This window comes from Jaculus jaculus, chromosome 17 (genome assembly GCF_020740685.1).
Source record: "Jaculus jaculus isolate mJacJac1 chromosome 17, mJacJac1.mat.Y.cur, whole genome shotgun sequence".
NCBI classification, from domain to species: Eukaryota; Metazoa; Chordata; class Mammalia; order Rodentia; family Dipodidae; genus Jaculus; species Jaculus jaculus.
In genome coordinates, this window is record NC_059118.1 from 47,515,427 (window position 1) to 47,537,715 (window position 22,289).

Sequence of the window (22,289 nt, forward strand, 5' to 3'; positions counted from 1 at the left end):
CTTGGCTGCCTTGGTATTTGCTGTGTAGCTCAGACTGACCCCAAATTCACAGCAATCCTACTGCTTCAGCCTCCTGAGTGCTTGGATACAGGTGTGTTAGGGATTGAATCCAGAGTTTAAATGTGTTAACATGTCCTCCCCAGGCAATATTCCTTTAAAGACAGTGGCTTTTTTATGTAGCTCTAGGCTGGTCTTGATCTTGTGATCCTCTTGCCTAAGTCTTCCAAATGCTGAGATTATAGGTAAGTGCTGCTATACTCATAAAGTCTATTTCTCAAAAATAAGAAAGCACAAAAAAAATCCATAAAAGCAAAAATTTTACTATCATTTTTAAATAATGCATGTGACCCAAGTTTTCCTTTTACAAATTCCATCTTGATTCTGAGTCTCTGCCAGAAAGACTGTTGGCTCTTCAGGGCAGCGCGCTGACTGGATGCCATGGGTGTCCTTTATTCTACCTGAGGTGGAGCCCGAGGCGGGGCTGCCGGCCTTCTTATCCTCATGCTCCAGTTCAGAGGGTTTGAAGTCAAAGCCTAATATCATTAACTTGAACACATTATTCTTTCTTTCAAAAAGTCAAATTGAGTTTTGTGGCTCTTAATCACACAGCATTTTATTCCAGTGATGGGATTAATTTGCCCAGGACGTGCTGCTCTCAGGATAGGAGCTCTCAGCAGCAACCGCGATGGCCAAATGGGCCCCTCTGCGGGGAGTCCTCTGCCTCAGATGCAGCTTCCTGACAGTCTCTTCTGGGTGTGCAAAATTTTAAATCCTTTATAAACATCAATAATTGGCATAATTGGTATAATTATAGGTATCTAAAAGAGAGAAAATGTCTATGTAACAGCTGCCAATGGCTGGTTTCAGGAGACATGTAGTCACTTGTGGAGAGCTGGGCTTGGGGTATAAACATTCGGGTAATATTACTTCCAGATGGACCAACTTGAATCAGAGATGGCACGAAGATAGAAGAAATGTGCCCCCTCCCACAAACCAGAAAGTAGCATGAATCAGTGGGCAGGCAGCGGTGGGGAGGGTCTCTACACGGGCATAGAGGCTCTTGCCACTTTTAGGAACAGCGGATATGAACAGTTTGACAAGGCTCTGCCTACTTAGGGTTAGGAACAGCAGATGTGAACAGTTGGATGGCCAGGGTTAGTTTTAATCTTCCACCAGTTGTTAAGGCCTTCATTAACCATAGCAATGCCTGGAAAGGGATCAGCAGCCCTGTCTTGCATATGCCTATCCTCTTACAAACAGGCCTGGAAGAAACGGAAAACTTGGGGATTTTTCTACTCTCAAAATATTTAGGGGCTGTGGTGGTTTGATTCAGGTGTCCCCCATAAACTTAGGTGTTCTGAATGCTAGGTTCCCAGCTGATGGAGATTTGGGAATTAATGTCTCCTGGAGGGAGTGTATTGTTGGGGGTGGGCTTATGGGCTTTATAGCCAGTTTCCCCATGCCAGTGTTTGGCACACCCTCCTGTTGCTGTAGTACACCTTATGTTGGCCAGGGGGTGATGTCCACCCTCTGCTCATGTCATCGTTTTCCCCTGCCATCATGGAGCTTCCCCTCGAGCCTATAAGCCAAAATAAATCTCTTTTTCCCAGAAGCTGCTCTTGGTTGGGTGATCTCTACCAGCAATGCGAACCGGACTGCAACAGGGGCATAATACTATTCGTAAAAACACTACATTTCATTGAGACGCCCCCATAGCCACTTGCATCTGCACCCATGGCCTCCTACTCTCTCAGAAAACATGTGGTCTTGGAAAGGGGAAAGGGAATTAATTGGAAGAAATTGAAAGATCACAGAAGAATCACCCCTCCTGCAGGTTCCCAAGGCCTATGTGCTACTGGCCAGCATGGCGGTCAGTCTCTAGCTTGTAGCTGAAGGACCCCTTCCTGCACTTCCTGAGTGTCCTCACCGGGTTTTGTTAAGCTTCCCACCTCCTCCAAGTGAGCAGCTTTATTGAACTTAACTGCCATCTTCATTTTAAAATGTGAAATATATATATTGAGTCATTAAGAGACAGAGAATCATTTTAGTCAAAAGATTTCAAGCCAGACATGGTGGCACATGCCTTTAATCCCAGCACTTGGGAGGCAGAGGTAGGAGGATCGCCATGAGTTCAAGGCCACCCTGAGACTACATAGTGAATTCCAGGTCAGCCTGAGCTAGAGTGAGACCCTACATCAAAAAACAAAACAAAACAAAACAACAAAAAAAAATATATTTCAAGCCTGAGATTGGGGACATAGCTTAGTGAGTAAAGCACTTGCCAAGCAAGCATGAAGACCTGAGTTTGAACGCCCAAAACCCATGTAAAGCCAGACTTGGTAGCAAGGGACCAGTACACAAGGTGTCCTCCAACTCTATATGTGCACTGTGGCATAGTTGTGCGAGTGCACATTCACACACACACTTGTGCATATATATCATAGGCACAAGATAACATCTCATCAATTTATACACCTACCTAACAGCCCCAGGAAAGACCCTGGGTTCCATTCCATTTTGAGAGGACAAGGATTTAATGTTGACTCTGATAATGCCATACACAGTGGATCATGGATGGCTTCTCAGGGCAAAGGAAGCTTTGAATGTCGTGTAACGGTTGGAGGGTTTGTTATGACGAGTCTGGAGAGATGGATCAAATAGTGGCCCCTAAGGCTTTTTCTTAATCTAAGAAGTTTAAAATTCAACAGTCAGCGACTCTAACCACATCCTAAAGCTCTGAATTTTTTGTTTCTATTTTAAAAGCAGAATATTTATGTAAAATAGATGAAAGAGGGAATGTGTTTGTGTGGATTTTCTTTGAGCACATCTGTCAAACAAAAATAGAGGTCAGTACCCTGGGTTCTGGGATGCCTAGATAAGAGTAAAATACCTCTCTTAGTTTTAGACACATAGAATTCCTAAACCAAGCACCCAAGATCTTTTGTCAATATACTCATTAATAGAATACTGTGACCAGATTGGCATTGCAGTCCACATAAAACTTAATTTAAAATGATAGTTATCAGGCTGGAGAGATGGCTTAGTGGTTAAGATGCTTGCCTGCAAAGCCTAACAACCCAAGTTCGATACCCCAGTACCCACGTAAAGCCAGATGTATAAAGTAGGTAGAAGCCCTGGCATACCCACCCCATATTTCTCTGCTTGAAAATAAATAAATAAATAAATTTAAATTTTTAAAAAGAAAACCAGTCAAGAGCACCTGATGACATTTTGGTATGAGATTATTTGTTCCATTTTAGTTATTGAAAATATATTTGTGCTGGGAAGATGGCTCAGTGTGTCAAGTGCTTGCCATGCAATCATGTGGATCTGTATTCAGACCCTCAGAACCCACATAGAATGCCTGGCATGGTGGTGCTGTCTGAAATCCCAGCACTGCAGAGGTGGAGACAGGAGGGTCCAGGCATTGCAGGCTCACTTACACTGGTGAACTCTGGGTTAAGTTAGAGACCCTGTCTCAAAAACCAGGTGAGGAAGTGATAAAGAAAGATACCCAATATTGATTTCTGGCTTCCACATGCATGAGCACACATATATATGTAACAACATACATATGAACACAAATATACACAGATGAAAAAAATCACCCCTTGCTCTGTGTTCAGTCCCTGCTACAATACACACACAAATTCAGTCCTCCAATGTGCCCTAATCTCTGTCATCTTCAGTGATTGGTGGAAAGATGCCTTCTCCCACCCTCCGCCCCAACTCCTTCCATGTGTTAAGAGGGAGGCAATGATACGCATACCCCTATGCTTAATGCAGCTCAGTCTGTCACTGTGAGTTGACTGAACACACACTTGCCTGTCATTGGTACCTTTCTGTTAGGTGGCCCTCCAAATGCTGGTTTCCCCACCTCACTGACATGGGTTCTGCTAGCTCCATTCTGTCTCACAGGACTCCAGCCTGAGTTTAATTTCTGTTCTCCCACGTACCCCCACAGCCGTTTTGCTTCTTAAATTCCTACTTTATTGTACTTCAGTCATGGAGGCTCATATCCTTTCTGTGTCAAATGGTAAAAGGAGGTCAACACACTCCTTCTAGCCTACCTCCCGGCCTCAGTGCCTTATCTCTCCCTGGCAGAACAACTTAGCTTCCTAAGCAGATGACTGGCTACAAACACATGCTAGCTCCCCTTCTTATAGGCACCCCAATCTGTGTGAGCTATTCTCTTCTAGAATCCCTTCAGGCCTTCTTACCAGCTGACACTGGAATGAGTGAGAAAGCCATTCAGGGATGTTTCAGGACTTCGGGAGTCCGCTCCTTCCCTCTTGCTGGGCTGGATTGCAGAAGGGGTTGGATGAAAAGGAAGAAAACATTGTGGGTGGTCAACTGTGTCCTGGATGATGACATAAAATGTTTAGCCCTATGCACTGAAGACTCTCTTTAAAATGTAGCACATGTAATCCTTGCTACTTTTATTTCTCATTCTTATTGCACAAAATAAGTCTTCAGGGAAAACAATTAATGAAATAATCACTAAAAAGGTCTGTTTGAAGTCAGGATATCATGGATGGTACTCGAGGAAGAGAGAATGACCCATGGATTGGGGCTTACCTGCTCTGAGTATACAATGAAAACAAAAGATAGAATGAGGGTAGTCAGATTCTGGAAGCAAAAGGGAAAATGGAGGATGAGAGAGTGAAGAATGGACTTAATGAGTTAATGCATACATATCCAGTGATCATGTACAAGTGGCTACAAACCCAGAAGCAGCTTATTCTTGGCCTTGCATGTGGTCAGTGAGCTAACTGGGCAGGCACAGTTATTTTAAAAGGGCAAATCGGGAGAAAAATATTTGGTATTGGGGAAAGTCAACACATATGCAAAGTAAGAGAACTAATGAAGCAACCTCAAGACTTGAAGAGCCTTGATGCTAAATTGACAGCTGTTTAATGTATAATCTGGACTGCCACGGTGTGTGTGTGTGTTGTACATGGCCATATCCTGCTTTCTTTACATGAGTGCTGGGACTCAGACTCAGGCCCTCAGGTTTGAGTGGCAAGCCATCTCCCCACCCTGCTGCTAAGGAACTTGAGTGCTATTTCCCCCAGACTCTCTGATTTCTGGTGACTTGAATGGCTCTCTGTTCCTAGCAATCAGAGAGCCTGGGAAGAGCGAAGGCACTAACACAAGAATGGAATCAACCTGATGAACTCTGATGGTTGAAGAGAAAGGGCCCAAGACAGTGGGTCTCAGTTCCTTTGTTCACTCAGTAGCACTGAAGTCCCTCTTGTCTGTCCCCATGTTAGTGTCAAAGCTAGTTCTGTGGTCATTCTGCCTTGTCTTCGTAAGTTGTCACTGGCTGAGGCCAGGCAGATACCCCCAGCATGCTTTGCAATACCCTGGCTTACATGCTGAGATAAGTTTTTTGGCTTCTCTGGGGAAAAACTAGTCTCCAAATGTAGTTTAAATTTTAACCCCTGCTCATTTAGACACAACTGTTTTCCTTCCCAATTCCCACGTTACCCTTGACCGCCTCTGGGGTAGAAAAGCTGTGCAGAGCCCATTTCTATAACTAACATCAACTGTTCCCTTCTAGGAACGTGAAGAAAAAAAAGATTCTCACATAAAGAAGTGTATAAAATGACATCATTGTGACAATAAAAAAAAATGGAAATCTTCTGAGCCTGTGTTTCCTTCCCTTATTTACCCATCATACATTTGTTCACAGAACATCTATCAATACCTTTTTATCGTTATATTACCAGTTGTACAAAGTGCTGGGCTTTATTATATTTTCACACACATTTAATATATTATGTTCATTTCCACATAATCCCCTCAACCCTTTTCTCACTTATTTAATTCCTTTTTTTTCCAAGGTAGGGTCTCACTCTAGCCCTGGCTGACCTGGAATTTACTATGTAGCCTCAGGGTGACCTCAAACTCACTGTGATCCTTCTAGCTCTGCCTCCCAAGTGGAGTGCTGGGATTAAGGGCATAAACCACCATGCCCAGCTCATTTTTGCTTTTTGCGGCAGGGTCTCATGTAGCCCAGGCTGGCCTCTAATCCATTATGTAGCTAAGACTGGTGTTGCCTCCACATCCTGGTGCTGGGATTACAGGTGTGCACCACACCCATGCCTGGCTTCCTTCAGCAGTTTAAAAGACTGTTTGGGAAAAATCTTTAGGTGATGCAAAGTACTTTCATAGTTTCAGAAACATCTTCCTTCCTCCAACATCTTTTCTTCCTCCTACAGGTTTGAGGTCCATTGGGTGTCTCCCAAAACAATAAACAAACTGTGAGCAACTCTTCCACTTCAGGGGCGTAGCAAAGTGCCTTAGCAAGCAGGAGCTCATGCAGGCAGCCTCCCTTCTCCCAGGGGAGGAACAAAGTGCAGTATGCTTTGAGGCTGCAGCCCCTCAACTTCTCAGGAACTTCAAATCAATTATTCAAAGTCTTTCTTCTTCAGGGACTGGCAAACAGGAGAGATAAAAGGCCCATGTAGGGAGTGTGGGAATGGGGAAAGAGAAAGCTGAGACATAGAGCCCAAAGATAAAGAGTTCCAGGGGATAATTTTCACAAGTTTTAGGTGTTGGAGCTGGGGAAGTTAGGAAGTCTCTGGAAAGAAAGTGACAATTAACCCCACGTATAACAGGAGCTAACTAATCGTTAACCAGGGCCTGGCTGGTTAGCTCTTACACAAGCAGTTACATGCACCATACACACGGGCCAACCATCATGCCACGCCACCAGGCATTCACTAAGAAGAGAGCCTGCTAAAGTTATTAGACAGGGTGTTCATTTGCCTCTTGCCTTCCAACTGCATGTTGGATCAGGAAATAAAATGTTCATTGCATTTGGGAGAAGAGTTAAACCAACTAGGCTAAGTAAATGATACCTCATTTATTTTTTATGAACTTTTTTAAAAAATGAATAAAACCCAAGACAGGCTATCATTTGAATGTGTCAGGGCAATGCAAAGTAATTCTGTGTATTGGCGTATGCATGAGTTACGACCTTGCCCTGAACAAAAAATAAAAATAATCTGCAGGGTGTAGGAAGGCCCCACTGCAAAGCTCCTGCCAGGACGTGACTTGGGCCTAGCGTGTTTGGCAGGTCTCCATAAACCAATTGCCCTGAATTGAAACTGTCAAGAAGAAAAGCAAATGGCTAAATTTATTATCACCTCTATCCACAGCCATACACACAAAAGTGTATTGTTATAATTGAGGTATAAACCAAAATGCACTAGTCTGGTCCAACAGCCCCCTGGGAGATATCGTTTGGTGATGGGTTTTTTTTTTTTTCATCTTCTTCTTTTTAACATTAAACAGGAAAACAACACATGCAGGAAACCATAAAACCCTTCAAGTTAACTGTAGCCAACGGTCAATCTCATTAGGCTATAATGGGTAGACTAGAGTCTTCAATATAAAGGCCCCAGGCCCTCTCTGAATTACTTCCAGCTGTTATACTTGCTCCAAGTTCTGCCTTTTGCATGACAGAGCAGAAGTTACACTCATTCTGTCTAGATCTTACTACTATCCTCCACCTTGGTGACTCCTAAAATCCAGACCCTACATCATTCATGTTTTAGTATCCAGCTGTGGAGCTAGACTACATTCGTGCGCGTGTGTGCGTATCTCCAAGTAATTCATTACACTTCCAAAGGAGATGGTAGGAAGACATTCTTGGGAAAATGGATAGAGAGGGCTGAGGGAAAGGATGGGGTATGGGATAATACACGTTACTCAAACAGAAAAGACACCTATTTTCATTGTCTTTTTTTGTTTGTTTTGTGTTTTGAAACAAGGTCTCACTAGCAGCTCTGGTTGGCTTGGAACTTCCTATGTAGACCGAGCATTCCACAATCCTCTCTGCTTTTTGAGTGCAGGCACTGCATGCCTGCATTACTGCACCTGGCTGCAGAGGGCATCTTCTTTGAGACAAACCAGTCTGAGTTCATTCCTGAGCTCAAGAAAAAGAGTTCCAATGGCCTTTCTCTCCCTTTTTCCCTCCTTCTGTTTTTTCTTCCCTGTGCTCCTCCCCTCCCCTTCTTCTTCCTCCTCTGCCTCACTTTAATAAAGTATTCATTGATTTGGCCCTGCAGATTGAATCAAGGACCTCACATTTGCTCAGCAAGCACCCCACTACTGAGCCACACTCCCAGCCCCTTTCCCTCTCTTCTGACTTTGTAACCTCAGACTGGTCACTGAATGATTCTCAATCCAATTTCTCTATGTAAAACAAAGAATATTAATCCCTTTTGTGTGTATTTACTGAGGACTTTGCTACAATAATACTGTGAGGGCAGTCATATTCCCTTTGGTCTCTGGTGAGCACTGAGGACATATGCTGGAGCATGAGCAACTTGCTAATGGCTACATGACTGAAGAGTATGACTCCTCCTCCCCCAGCAACCATTAACTGTCTAGTGGCCATTTTAGAGGTGTGGGGCCTCATGACCCCACTGTGCTTTTTATTTATTTATTTTGAGGCAGTCTCATGTTGCCTAGGCTGGCCTTAAACTTGGTATATAGCCAGGGAAGGCCTCCAACTTTTATCTTCCTGCCTTACAGGTGCTCACCACAGCCAGTTTATGTGGTGCTAGGAATTGAGCTCAGAGCTTTGTGCACACCAGGTAAATATTTTACCAGTGGAGCCACATCTGAACCCACTGTGCACCTCTTTTGAGACACTGTATCTCATTGACCTAGACTTACCAATTAGTCGAGACTGGCTGGTCAGAAAGCCCCAGAGATTTTCCTGTCTTTGCATCCTGAATGCTGGGATTACAGGAGCATGACACCATTCCCGTTTGTTTTTTCCCCACTGAGGCATTTTATTCACATGTATGCTTGCTTTATGTTCCTAGAAAAAGCAGCCCAGGATTTCCCTCCTGTGTGTTTTCCTCTTGCTCCCTCAAGGTCTACGATGCCAACTGAGGTTGTCAGTACAATGAAGTCAGATTAGTTTGCCATTTTCCTAAGTCTTTGAGCTGTATATCAAATCTGGGGCTGCTCACTCCACATTTGTTTAGCCTACCTGTGAGGTTCAGAACACTTTCCCAGCTCTGTGATCATCACTGATTTCAAACTTGCCCGCGTGACCACGTTTCATCATCACTTAGAAACGGGACAGGGACTTTGAGGCACGGACTAATAAGGACCTGGCACTGATCTTTTTTGAGCGTTATTGATGGGCACAAAAAGATGGCTGGAAGAGCCATTTCTGTTTAGTTTGTCTTTCGAGGTAGGGTTTCACTTCAGCCCAGGCTGACCTGGAATTCATTATATAGTCTAAGGGTAGCCTAGAACTCAGGCAATCCTCCTACCTCTCTGCCTCCCAAATGCTGGGATGGGATTAAAGGCGTGTGCCACCACAGCCACTGGCCTGATTTTTTTTTTTTTTTTTTTTTTTTACATTGGTACTGGGGATTGAATTAAGGTCTTCATGCTTGCAAGAAGGTACTATCTTCTGGGCCCTGAGAGTATTTATTTTTAGGAAATCAGTGTTTTCTGTGCTAAGCTTGCAGACTCTTTCCCATGAGGGCAGGCACATGGACTTAAGAGTGCATTATGATATGTGTTCCCCATGCGCCACTTGGTTCTCCCAGCAGTTTATTGTCAGGAGGCCATCTACTGTGCCATTCAGAACTGAGGCTTAAGGGCTAAGCAGCTTGACCAAGGGCCTCTAGCTAGCTGGCCTGGGATCCAGCATTCTGATCCATGTTTTCACTAAGTTCGGGGCTTTCACTTACAAACAGCATGAAATGCAAATACATTCTGGAGGCTCTTAACATCCCCTGGAAACAATGCAAATTAGAAGTCAACAAAAACGAGGTAAACACTTTTTATGCACAAAACACTAAAGGGAAAGAAAGCAAATGTGGAGAAGCAAGTATTCAAGTTCCTCTCCTCCCAGAATTAAGCTTAATGGAAGAGATGGATTTGGCTCCCTGGGGGCTTTGGAAACCTGAGTGAATGGGACAAAGGTCATCTTGACACCATCTCCGGATAAAGAGGAATGGGGGGGGGGGGGGAGGTTCCTTCCTAAAGAGGAATGAGGGGAGGAGACATTTAGCAGTCTGAAACACCATGCAGATGCTAAAAGCCTGCCCCACCTAGCCTTGCTATCCACTTTAGCCAAGGTGAAAACCTTAGGATGTGTTTGGAGATAACCTTCTGACCAATCAGGGCAGGCAGGGTAAATGTTAGACTAGGGACAGACAAAAGGCAGCAGAGACAAAAATAAAGTTTACCAGCTTTCCACCTTGGGAAACTCCAATGGTTTAGATGAATTTTTATCTTGACAATTGTTTGATTTTCTACACAAACACACCCCTCTGAACACTCCTATGGAATCCCTAAATGGTTTAAAATTGTTGCTGAGGCATCAAGATCCTTTGCTCTCCTCAGAATCCCTCATAGCTTATCTGCCCTGCAAGAAAGCAGAAAGCCTTCCCGGAACCCAGCCGGCCCACCCACCGGGCTTGCACTTAGAGGCACTCAACCAGGGACTGATGCAAATATCACTGGTCTGGGTTTCCCATGGAGCACAGGGCCAGCAGTGTCTTCAAAAATTGCTTGATATTCTTAGTCTTAGTCTTTTCTATTGAGCCAAATTATCTTGGAGTTACACCAAACTGGTTTTGTAGGTTTATTTTGCTTTGCACCATCTAAGCATAAATATCTTATCTTTCTGAACTAGAACTGATTCAGAAGAGAAATATATATCTACCACCTGCTAGAAAGAACATAACACTGATTTAAGAAATAAATGGTAGGAGTGGGATATAACGGCTCACAATACAATCCCAGTAGTCATTTGAGGTAGGAGGATCACGAGTTCCAGATCAGCTTGGATTACACAAAATGTTCCAGATCAACGTGGGCTTCAGTGGGACCCTGTCTCAAAATAATAAAATAAACAAATGGTTAAACATGTATCAAAGTTCCTTTCTTCTTTGGAGAGGCAAAGATGGAAACTAGGGTTTAAGCATGCTAGACAAGGGTTCTGCCACTGTTACCCTGAGCCCCAAAATTTTCAAAGGAAATATTTGAAACATCTGTTCTTACATGGAAAGTCAAGAGAAAAAATAATTTTAGCAGGGAAAACCCATCAAATAAAAATAATAAAATTTGTGTCATTTAAAAATATTTCAAATAGGTTCACATGTATCAGTTTTAATGTTTTGGATTCAAAACCCTCACAATCCTATTATAGTCACTAAAATGACCACATACTACTTTAAGCATTTTTCTGTAGAATTCTTCCTCCTTTTGCAAAGATCTTTAAAAATCTTAAGACGCCATGGTGTTTCAATGGGATTTTAGGGTGGGGTGTGTCTCAGTATGGGAGGACCTGGTTTAATCCCCAGGACTCCAAGCCGGGCGGCAAAGAAGAGCGGGTGTTACAGTGGTAGAATGACCAAACAATTAAAACTCAAGATACTAGCAGCTCACAGGAAGAAAAAAAATAGATCAGCAGCTACCTTTAAAGAGACAAATCATATTGAAATATAATAGTTGGTGCTTTGGGGAGGGGAAAATGGCTTTTTAGTGAAAATGCTTGTGTCCAGAAACGCTTTCTTCTGGCTGCAATTCCAAGATGCAGGGCTCTCCCTTACCTACCAGTCCAGATAGTCAGGGGATTATTTCTGCAGATTAACCCTTCCTCCCCAGCACTGGGGAAGGAGAAAATGCGCAAAATACATTTTTAATAGACGGCATTTGGAAGGAAGATGACATTTTGTTTGTTTGTGGCAACTGTTAACCTTCAAAACAGACACTGAGGGGCCTTCGTCTCCCTGACACAGGAGGGCTGTGCTGGGGCTCAAGAGGGTGCACCACCAGAAGTAACAAGAGTAACGCCCATGCTGGCCACGGCACACCCCAGAGCTTAGGAGCATGCTAACCTTGGGCGTTCTGTTTTGAAACTGGGTCTCATGTAGCCTAGACTGCCCTTGAACACACCTTGGCACACTGAGCCACCACCTCTGGCTGACATTTGCTTTTGAGGAAAAAAAAATCCTGTACATCATTTCCATCTTGTAACTGGCAAAGGCTTTGTCCTCCACAATCTACTATAAATTTAACAGGCCTGTCTGCTCTGGGTTTGTGGGAAACAAATTCTAGGAACAGCTCGATGGTAAGGATTGGCCATTTAAAGAGACAGCCAGCAGCTTTAGAACATAAAGTTAAAAAACAATACCAGCCAGCAGCCAGGACCATCTCTGAATTCTGCCCCTCCCCCTCCTTAAAATTTGGAGACAAAGGGTGTAGTAAGCATGGAGAATTCCTGGAAGGCATGTGCAGCCCTGACACATATTCAGCTGCCGCCAACCTTCCAGGGTTGGGGCCTGCCAAATCTGGCCAAGGGGAACTTGGGAATTATCGGTAAACTCACTTTTACCTGGCTTTTCTCAGAGAATCCATTCTTCCCAGCCTACTGCAGGCACAGGGGCAACACGGAGCCCTTCAATCTCAGGCCTCAAGCATAATAATGACAAAAGTCAAGATTTAGGGTTCAGTTCCAGCTGATTTTATTTCCTTCTCAAAAAAAGTTATTTACAGAAGGTATATATCAACAATCTGACAGGCAGTGAACTTGACATGATTAGCTGGCATGAGTTTTTTTTCCTTTTTTCCTCCCCCACAATATTTTTTATTTTTTTTCTTGTGGCCTTGAGTTTTAAGACAAATATTCTACACAGCATATTGCACAGGATGGATGGCAAAAAAAAAAAAAAAAAAGTTTAAAAACAAAAACCCTTAACGGAACTGCCTGGTACAAGGCAGACGTCTTAGTGCCTGTCCTGTTATATTAAACATACATACACACAATCTTTTTGCTTATTATAATACAGACTTAAATGTACAAAGATGTTCTCCACTTTTTTCAATCTTTAAACACAACAGCTATAAACCTGAACACGTATGCTATCATCATGCCATAAGACTAAAACAATTATATTTAGCGACAAGTAGAAAGGATTAAATAGTCAATACAAGAATGAAAAACGCAGTACGTGGTGTCGCGAACTCAAATCGGCATTTAGATAGATCCAGTGGTTTGAACGGCACGTTTTTGCTTATAAAAAAAGTGCAAAAAAGATGTGGTTTACAAGTTAAAGCTACAGGATCCCTTTTCGCTGTAAATACACCAGTTTTAAAGCCTATGGGACAGAACTGGATTTCTTTTTAAAATACGCTTTTCTTAAAAGCATTACAATGCTTGACTGATTTCTCCCCATTTTATAAAACTTGGGGTCCAAGGGTGGATACTGGTGGCAGATTAAGGGATACTGTCACTTTAAGAAGCCTGCAGATTGAAGTGTAAACATGGAGAAATTAGGGGCTGATTTCTTACACTGTGTGAGTTATTAACCAGCCACCCTATTAGAAAATCAGGAAATCCAAACAGCGATTTACACCGATTAACACCCCTTATATATTTTTTACAAAAATACACTGAGAAAATAATCAAACGTTTTCATCTCTCTTGTCTTTTTTTGTTTTTTTAAAAGTGTCAAAAGTCTACATTTAAATATAAAAAATTAAAAGTTAAAACTCTAGCCCTTCAGTGAAGGAGACATAAAATGGCGTGGGTAACAACATCTACCAAAAAAAAAAGGAAGGAAGGAAAGAAAGAAAAAAATAAAGAAAATCAAAAGAAAGAAAAGACAAAAAAGGAAAGGAAGAAAGGGATAAAGTAAGAAAAAATGTTTGGCCAGTATAAATATGTCCACATATAAAATGGCATCTGATTACATTTACAAGAAGATAAAAAAAGAGGATGGAGCATCGGTGAGGGAAAAAAAAGGTCTTCTCATTTACACCTATAAGGAATAAACACACACTGAGAAAAAATTTGGTCCTGAATTGTGTTTCTTAAAAGTCCAGCACAGATTTGAGTTGCGTTTGAATCCTTTTAAAGAGTTAAGAGTGAAAAAAAGCTGGTGATAATTTTGTCGTAGGAATCAAACATAGCGCCATCTATCCGCTTTTATATTATCCTACACTATTTTAAAAACTGCTCAACAGTCTTATACAGAAATCTTTAAAGATAGACAGGATAACATGCTATATTAACCCCACCAGTGAAAAAATTCAACACCATCACGATTCCGATTAAGAGAAGAAAAAACCTCTTTTTCCCCCCAAAACCACTCCACTGCCCCTGTACCACATCAAAGTCTCCTGTCCTCCCCGCCTGGGCTCGGGGGAGTCTCACCTCTCCCTCTCCGGAGGCCAGGGACCCGCCAACCTCGGTCGCATCTACACCGCAGCCCTCCGCTCGGCTGCTGTGGCTTCCAGGAAGGTCCCCAGGTCACTTCCGAGGCGGCCTCCTCCCTGCACATCTCCTCCGCTGGCTGCAGGGACGAGAAAACATAGCAGAGGGGAAAAAAAAAATCCCAACCCGGGACTTCGCCAGCGTGGAGTCTCTGGGCGCCAGCGCTCCCTCCCCCCAAACATCTGCCGCGGCCGGCGCTGCCCCCGGCCTGCCGTCTCCATTACGCACGCAGAGCAGAGAAAGGCGAGGGGGAGGGGAGAGAGGTGGGCTGCTTTCCCTCTCTCCTTCCCAAGTAGCAAAATAAAATAAAATAAAAAGTCACCACGGTGGCGAAGCTCGAGACGGGCGGATTCCTTCGGTCTCTGGAAGCCACTGGGCTTCTTTTCTCGCGGGGGTGCGCCAAGTTCCGAAGCCGGTTGGAAGGGCAGGGGAGGGGGATCTCTCCAAGCAGAGGGTAGGAAACTCGAAGTAGCTTTTTTGCCACCAACATCAACAACAATAAAACGTCGCCCCTGTCGCCGCCTCCGCGTCCCCGGCCCTGGTGGTGGGGGATGGGAGCGTGGGTCGCGACGCCCCGCGCTCCTTCCACTGGGGTGGGGGCGCGGCGGAAGCCAGCCCTGCGCACTTTTTTCTTCTTTTCTTTTTTTCCCTTTTCTCCTACTCTTCATCTGTTCTTTTCCTTTTCTCCTCTTTTTTTTTTGTTTTTGCTTTTTTTTTTTTTTTCTTCTTTTCTCTCTCTCTCCCTCCGGTGCCCCTCGGCCCTCCTGCCTGGCGCCCACGCCCTTCAGTAGGTGAAGACCAGGTTGGAGATGCTGGACTCCAGCCAGTCTCCCGAGATCATCTCGCTCACCTCGGGCGTGCAGTAGTCCGGGAACTCGAAGTGCGAGCCTGAGCCCGGCTCCAAGCTAAAATCCAGGTCCCGGTCCAGCGCCGACGACGAGCTGAAGCTGCCCAAGGACATGCTCTCAAAGTTTGAGCTGGGGTTCAGGTCGAGCAGGTCGTCCTCGAACTCCTCGTCGGACGACGAGGAGCCCGAGGACGAGGCCGACGACGAGGACGAGTGCGACGAGGACGCGTGCGAGGGCGCGCTGGACGGGGCGGGCGAGGCGGCGCGCAGGCTGGCGTAGCCGCGGTGGTCGGCGGGCGAGCGGGCGGCGGGCGAGGACGCGGCGCTGCTGCGGCCGCTCGCGCTCGGGCCCTCGGGCGAGCAGCCCGCGCCGCCGTCCTCGTAGAGGCCCAGGGGGTCGCTGGGGTCGGCGCCCGCGCCCAGCCCGCCGAACAGGTAGACGCGCTTCAGCCGCTTGTCGGCCGCGGGCTTGCCGGGGGAGGCGAGCGCGGGCGCCGCGCCGGGAGTCCGCGCCTTGTACACGGCCGGGGGCTCGGCGGCCGCGGCGGCGCCCAGGGGCAGCAGGGCGGCGGCGCCCGCGGGCTCGGCGGCGAAGGCGGCGGCGGCGCCCGCGCCTTTCCCGCCGCCCGCCAGGATGAGCTTGGCGTGCGGCTTGCCGCCCGCGCCGCCCGCCGCCTTGGGCCCGGCGCTCTTCTTGGGCGCGGGCTTGGAATTGGCGCCGCCGCCGCCGCCCGCGTGGCCGCCGCCGCCGCCCCCGTGGCCGCCGCCGCCCCCGGCCTTGTCGCCCTTGTCCCCGGGCTTGGAGGCGGCGGCCGAGGCCGAGGCGCCCGATCCCGCGTTGCCGGACTTGACCTTCTTCCTGGGCCGGTACTTGTAGTCGGGGTAGTCGGCCATGTGCTTGAGGCGCAGCCGCTCCGCCTCCCGGATGAAAGGGATCTTGTCGCTGTCTTTGAGCAGCTTCCAGCGTTTGCCCAGCCGCTTGGAGATCTCGGCGTTGTGCATGTCGGGCGACTGCTCCATGATCTTACGCCGTTCGATCTGCGACCACACCATGAAGGCGTTCATGGGCCGCTTGATGTGGCCGCTCGGCGTCTTGCACCAGCTCGGGTCGTCCGCCTTCCCGCCCGTGGACGCGGTGGAGCCCGGCGTGGGCGACGACGCGATGCCCAGCTCCAGGCCGGCGCCCGAGTCCGAGCTCTCGCCGGCCAGCAGCGCTTCCGTGTTCTCCGCCGTGTTGGTTTGCTGCACCATGGCCCCGGCTCCGCGGGCGCCCACGCGCGCTCACAGCCTCCGCGCGGCGCGATCGCCCGGCCTCCGGGCCTCGGGGCCAAGCGCACGCGGCGAGGGAGAGGCGTCCCGGGAGCCGCGGGGAAGGCGCACTTGTAGTTCCCAGGCTGGAGCGCCTCGGCCCCTCCTCTCACCGCCTCGCGGCTCCGTCGGCTCCCAGTCTGCAGATGAGCGTGGCCGGGAGTTTCTGGAATCCTGGTGGCCGAACCAAAGCTTCTTCCAATGATAAGTTTCTCGCCGCCTCCGGGCAAGTCTTTTCTTTCTTCTTTCCCCCCCCCCCCCCCGAAGCAGTTGATTTCAGTTCACTACCGCGCTCAGGAAAGCGACATAGTCTCTATCACTTAGTCCCTTTGCTACAATGCAAAGCAAAAGCGACTCTGGCCCTGGACTCTCTGTGGGCGGAATCCTCCTCGCTAAGGAGTTTGTGCAATTATTTTGTTGCAAGGTAGGAAGCCAAAAAGCTTGCATGCAGCAGACTGGCATGAATAAATGTATGCTTTCTCCTCCCCTTTGCGAGAAGGGAGCTGGTGACCTCTTCCAAGGCAGACTCCTAAGAGCTTGCAGGAACTAGAGAGGCGGGAGAGAAGCGGCCCTCTTTCCCCTCACACACGGTTTCCCGGGCTGCAGCTTAGAGTAGACCCCAATTCCGCCCCGCGCCTCTTTATCCTTTCACAGACTTGGCTGCAGCCAATCAACCGCTGTAACTAACGCTTCCTCGTGCCAAGCCCCTCCTCCGGTCTTCCCATTGGCTTGGAACCCGATGCAATAATAATCTCCGCGTGCAATGAGAAGCTCCAAATCTGACCTCATTCCAATTTACAGAGCAAACTTTTTAAAAGGGCTAGAAGTGCAGCTGAGATTTCTGCTGCCTTTTTTCCTTCTGCTGTGTGCGGACGCGCGCGCGTGCACGTGTGTGGAGAGGCTGTTAATGCATGAAGTTATTAAGGACAGAGACGACGGAAATGTATTCTAACCATTATGTTAGATAACAAGGGGCTGGGGGGGGGGTAAGGGTGAAATACTGTAAATGGAAGCTTTCTGCTTAAAAGCTAAGTGATTATTTTTATTAGTTCTTTTCAGCCCTGGAATAAAGAATCAGCGTTCAGTGCAAAATCTCTTTCTCGGCTTCTTCTTAAGCCAGAGATGTAAAAGGAAGGGGAAGCCACATCAGTAAATCAATGGATATTGAAAACCATTAAGAAAGTGGTACCTAGACACCTGTCATCACAATTACTTTAACAATGCCAGGTACGCACAGATGGAAATCCCTCCACAACAGTATCTGCTGTTTGTGGAAGGCAGAAAACTGGTTTTTTTATCTTCTTTTTTCAGTAATTGCTTGCTCTCTTAGCCAAACAGAGGTTAACTAGTTATTCAGTGATTGCAACTCCCCTACAAAGCCAAACAAGGGGCTTTGCCTAGAACTGAGTGAGGCTGCACTCAGCAATTGCCTCAATGGGAGACCTTCTGTGTAGCTTGGAGAGAATGATCGAAGTGAGTATGGGATGGAAATTGACTCTAAATAATTTGTTTTCCACAATTTCCAAAGGATACATTGGATTTCTGTTTTCCTCCTCCCCTTTCCTTTCCTATATATTTTCTCCTATATGCGTGGTACTTGGAGAAAATGGGACTTAAAAAAAAAAAAAGGAAAAGAGAAACTAGTAGCCAAAGAAAGTAGTAGAGCCTCTGGACATCTTAGACCTGGCAGCTCATCTTTCTGACTGGGTTTCTAATTGAGGCTGTGGCTGAGCCTCAGGATTGGGGGTCTGGTGTGTGCCATGAGAACCCTAGAGGCTATTGTCCTGAGGGTTGTGGTCAGGGTTCAGTGAGCATGTGACTAGAGAGCCCTCTGTGAATGCCAGCGCCCTTCCTTCAGCAATTCAAATGCCTGCTCTGGAAAAAGCAGCATGTTAGTCAAGAAGCTAACACCAAAGAATGTCACTGATGTGAAAAAGTAACCACAAAACAAGGCGTGGTAGTGCACCCCGGGAATCTCAGCTCTTGGGAGGTGGGCTAGGAGTGAGGAGCTCAAGGTCATCTTAGGCTAGGTAACAAGTTTGAGTCTGAGGCCAGCTTGAGCTATATGAGACAAAACAGAAACACACACACTAAATTAGAGAGTGTCTATATATGATCTGTACACAGTAATGCAACCTTGCTATCCCAATGATTTCAGAACAAAGGAATGCTATGAAGAATACCAAGGAGAAGGTGACCAAATGGGCTCCAAGTACTCAGATTTATTTTCTTTAGGTCTGTTATGGTAGGGCAACAATACACAGAGTCAGTCAGCTTTGGATTCAGGCCACACTAGAGCTGGGTGGTATATTTCCAGTTATCTTGTCAGAGTTCTCAAGCATGCAGCCTGGCAAGAGGCCTAGGGTGTCAGAGCTAGAAATTTACTGGAAAGAACACCCGATGCGACAGTGATTGGAACTCTGAGGACGAACCACAACAGGAAGGCTTCTGTGGGCAAGACCAAGTCATCTTTGACGGTATGCTACTGTTAAATCCCTTTTTTCCTAGAAGGGGAAATCTGAAAATAACAGCTCTCCAAGAACCCCTCCCCCAACACTCACATAAGGACCTTTCTGCACAGTGATGACAATGACCAATATGTACTTTTTTCCTCACTGCCACCACTGTCCCAGCCAGACAAATTCATTATCCTAAGATTTTTTCTGGGAAATCAACAGTTTCATTACGATAGAAAGAGAATAAATATATTTGGGGGAAGTTTGTACCAGGTAATGATTGGAGGGTATGGCAAATTTGATAGTCTGGTTAAGGTGAGTGTAAATACAATTGATGATATCACTAACCGTGTTTACGCTTGTACCCTTGAGTCTCAGCAAAAAATAGAAGTAACCACAGTAGTGCTTATGCTTCATTCAGATCTTTTACCAAAAAGTAGCTCCTGGCCCAATTCTTTCAAAAGATATACTTCGTGATTTTCAACAAATTCAACAGATTAAGACACACTAGTATATTATATTCCACCAAGAACAAAAACGGCCAATGGGTGAAGGGAGAAAAAACTTTCTCATCCCCCTAATGTTAAGATGCCTTCCTATTCTAGAGGTGTTGAAAAATTGATGGACTGTGGTCAGTAATTTTCACTGACCTTATTGCATGATTATAGCATATATATGTCTATAGACTTCTGAAGCGGGCTGTTGTTGTTAGTTGTTCAAGCTCATAAAATGTAACAAGACGTGCAAATGGCCTGTTATTAAAGTCGTCTTTCAGCTGAGTAAAGTCTGTGCACACCAGATTGCATTGGGCTTAATACCAAATAATAAGAGTTCTGTGTTATTATTACCTAAACTTCATATGCCTTGTAATCACTTCTCCATTACTGATTTCCCCCTCCCCACAAATCCCAGCTATTTGGTGGCCCCTACTGAATCAGCTCTCAGTGTTCCTCTGCCGACTCTGCAGTACATGAAATAATTCTTAATGATCATCTTGTAACTGTATTAACAAAAAGCCAAGATAATTTTGCAAACAAGTCCTGTCTTAGAATAATCAGCTAATTGTCTTCATTGACAATGATGTTAGACTTCAAATTTTGAATTAAGGCAGAGTAGTATTTGTTCTATTGTACAGAATGGAATCTGTTTGACATGAGTGTCTAGTATCTGCTAATGCATTTCTTTTGTTCCTACACACCTGCACAATGTTAAACCCCACGTCCATAAAAAGGCATGGAGTATGGACAGAAAGATATAATTCCACTGCTTAGTATATTCTTGTATCATAGAAGGAGGAAAACTTACATGGAAATTAGTTTCTCAAATCTGTATTTGCAATGATTTGTAAGGTTCTGTCTCACCTTGGCGATAGAAACTGATTGTAGGAACTAGTCTGACTTGAGTATTCAGTTCAGATTTAAAAAAAAAAAAAAACAACAGAGGGCTAGGAGAAGCCCTGTTGTGACTCTCCTCGGAGGGAAGAAGCCCTGGCTGTCATCACTCTGCAGAGTAAAGGCCCCAGGGCTGTTTTGGTTCCCCACTTTATGAAAAAGGACCCTTCACTGGAAGCTAATTTACTTTCCAGTCAAGGAGACACCCTTGTAACCTGCACCCCATTCTTTGAGCTGAGGAAATTGCACTGGAATGGTATGGGGGGTTTACACTGAAGCATAGTATTTAAGTTGTTATTACTTGTAAAGCATTCCAACAGGACGGATTAGAGCTGTCTTATTTTTACTGTTAGAATAAGGAGAGGTGCTGCTGGGACCAAAGATAAAAAAGAAACACACAGTTTCTAATTCCACCACTTTCTCTTTTCTCGTGATCACCCTAATTCATGGCAGGCTCAAGGCAGGTCTTCATACCCACGCCACCCCCCCTTTGGATTTTCCCATGACATCCAGCAGAAAACGAGTGTTTGCCCGAGCCACAGATAGGTGAGGCATAAACCTGGGCTTGGGGCGGTTTCCCCAGACGGGGGTGGGGGTGGGGTGGACTGGCACGCCCACCTAGACCTAGATCAGGCGGGTGGCTGCAGCCAGCGCCTCCCAGTCCCAAGAGAAGCGGCCGCCAGGTGGCACCGCTGAGCCTCCGTGGGCTGGCGGAGCCATGGGAAGCCCTGGGGATGGTCAGATTTCTCCCTTTTCTCCCTCTCCGGAACCAGCGCCCTCCACCTTGCACCTTCTGGAGATAGCGGTTTAAACGACCCGTAGGGAAAAGTATTGGTCGGTGAATTCTGGGCATTCTCCACCTCATAAGCAACGTTTAGAGGAACCAACCTCCGCCCCTTGTTCATTGGCCCGAAAGCGAGGAAGGCCGGGACGCTCCCGCTTCGGCTTGGGGACTGAGCACCGCCCGTGCCTGGGGCATCTTGCTGGGAGCAGCAATGAGGGTTTTCCGCCTGCTCCCAGGATGGAAGCGGGCTGTGGAGACCCACCGCGCGTGGCGGGGGGATGCCCGAGGCGCCCTCCCCGCCCAGCAGAAGCGGCCCTCCCCCAAGCCTCGGCCCCGGCCCGGCCCGGCGGCCGGCGCGCAGCCCAGATCCGTCGCGCGGCGGAGCCTCGCCTTTTCCGTGGCCCTCACTGCAAACGCCTGCTTCGCAGAGGAAAGTCTGCTACTGTAAACATGGCCCAGGCGGCCCTTTCAGCCGCGAATTAACCCCCTCTTCCGCGGGGGCTCCCGGCCGGGAAGGAGCGGGAGTCGCCCGAGCCCGCGCCAGCGCCCCGCCCATCCTCTGAAGCGGCCGCGAGCGGCGGCCAGCGTGGGGGTCGCGCCCTCCCCGGCGCTCGGCTCCTCCCCCCCAGCCGCCAGCTTGGCCCGGACGCCCCCGACCGGAACCGACACCCCCCCACCCTCGGCTCCTCGGTTGGACCGCGGTGTGGTCGCTGCTGGGCGAGTCTCCAGCGCGCAGTCGCGGGGCCCTCGGTGATTGGGGAGCGGAGGGGCGTCTCTTCCCCGGGGTCGGAAGGGAAGGCGAGCCTGGGGCCCCGCACTTGCCCCGTTCTGGGTTGGGAAGGTTGGGTGTGGGTGTCACAGAATCCGTGAGGGCCCTGAAGAGCCCCAAGGTGCCAACAGCCCTCGCCAACCGGACGTTCCGGCGACTCAGCCCCTCGCGCGCGAAGGAGGCGACTTGGGGTCCGCGAGGAGGGAAACCGTGCAGGTGGACACTGAGAGAGGGCAGCGCAGGTCCTTGGAAGACTAGCTTGGTTGGCCACGTCTTTAGAGTCTGGTTTCTGTGCCTTCCTGCCACCAACCAGGGCAACCAAGGCCCGGGCGCGAGCGTCCAAGCAGGATCCACCCGACCCCGGCGTCCCCAAACCACCCGGTGGCCCAGCCCGCGGCGTGGGTGGGGGCGCGCCCGTGGCTTCCCCGCCTCCACGCCCACAGCCAAATAGAAGTCATTACCCTCCGAACC

The 22,289-nt window shown here is 47.3% G+C and overlaps 1 protein-coding gene across 1 annotated transcript; it reads right to left on the reverse strand.

Annotated features, from left to right (window-relative positions):
• Positions 1-12,488: 12,488 nt before the first annotated feature.
• On the reverse strand, positions 12,489-17,057 carry Sox4 (SRY-box transcription factor 4). The gene has a single exon (XM_045136750.1). It carries the CDS (start codon positions 16,359-16,361, stop codon positions 15,048-15,050), a length of 1,314 nt encoding a protein of 437 aa, XP_044992685.1. The 5' UTR covers positions 16,362-17,057; the 3' UTR covers positions 12,489-15,047.
• Between the last annotated feature and the right edge of the window lie 5,232 nt (positions 17,058-22,289).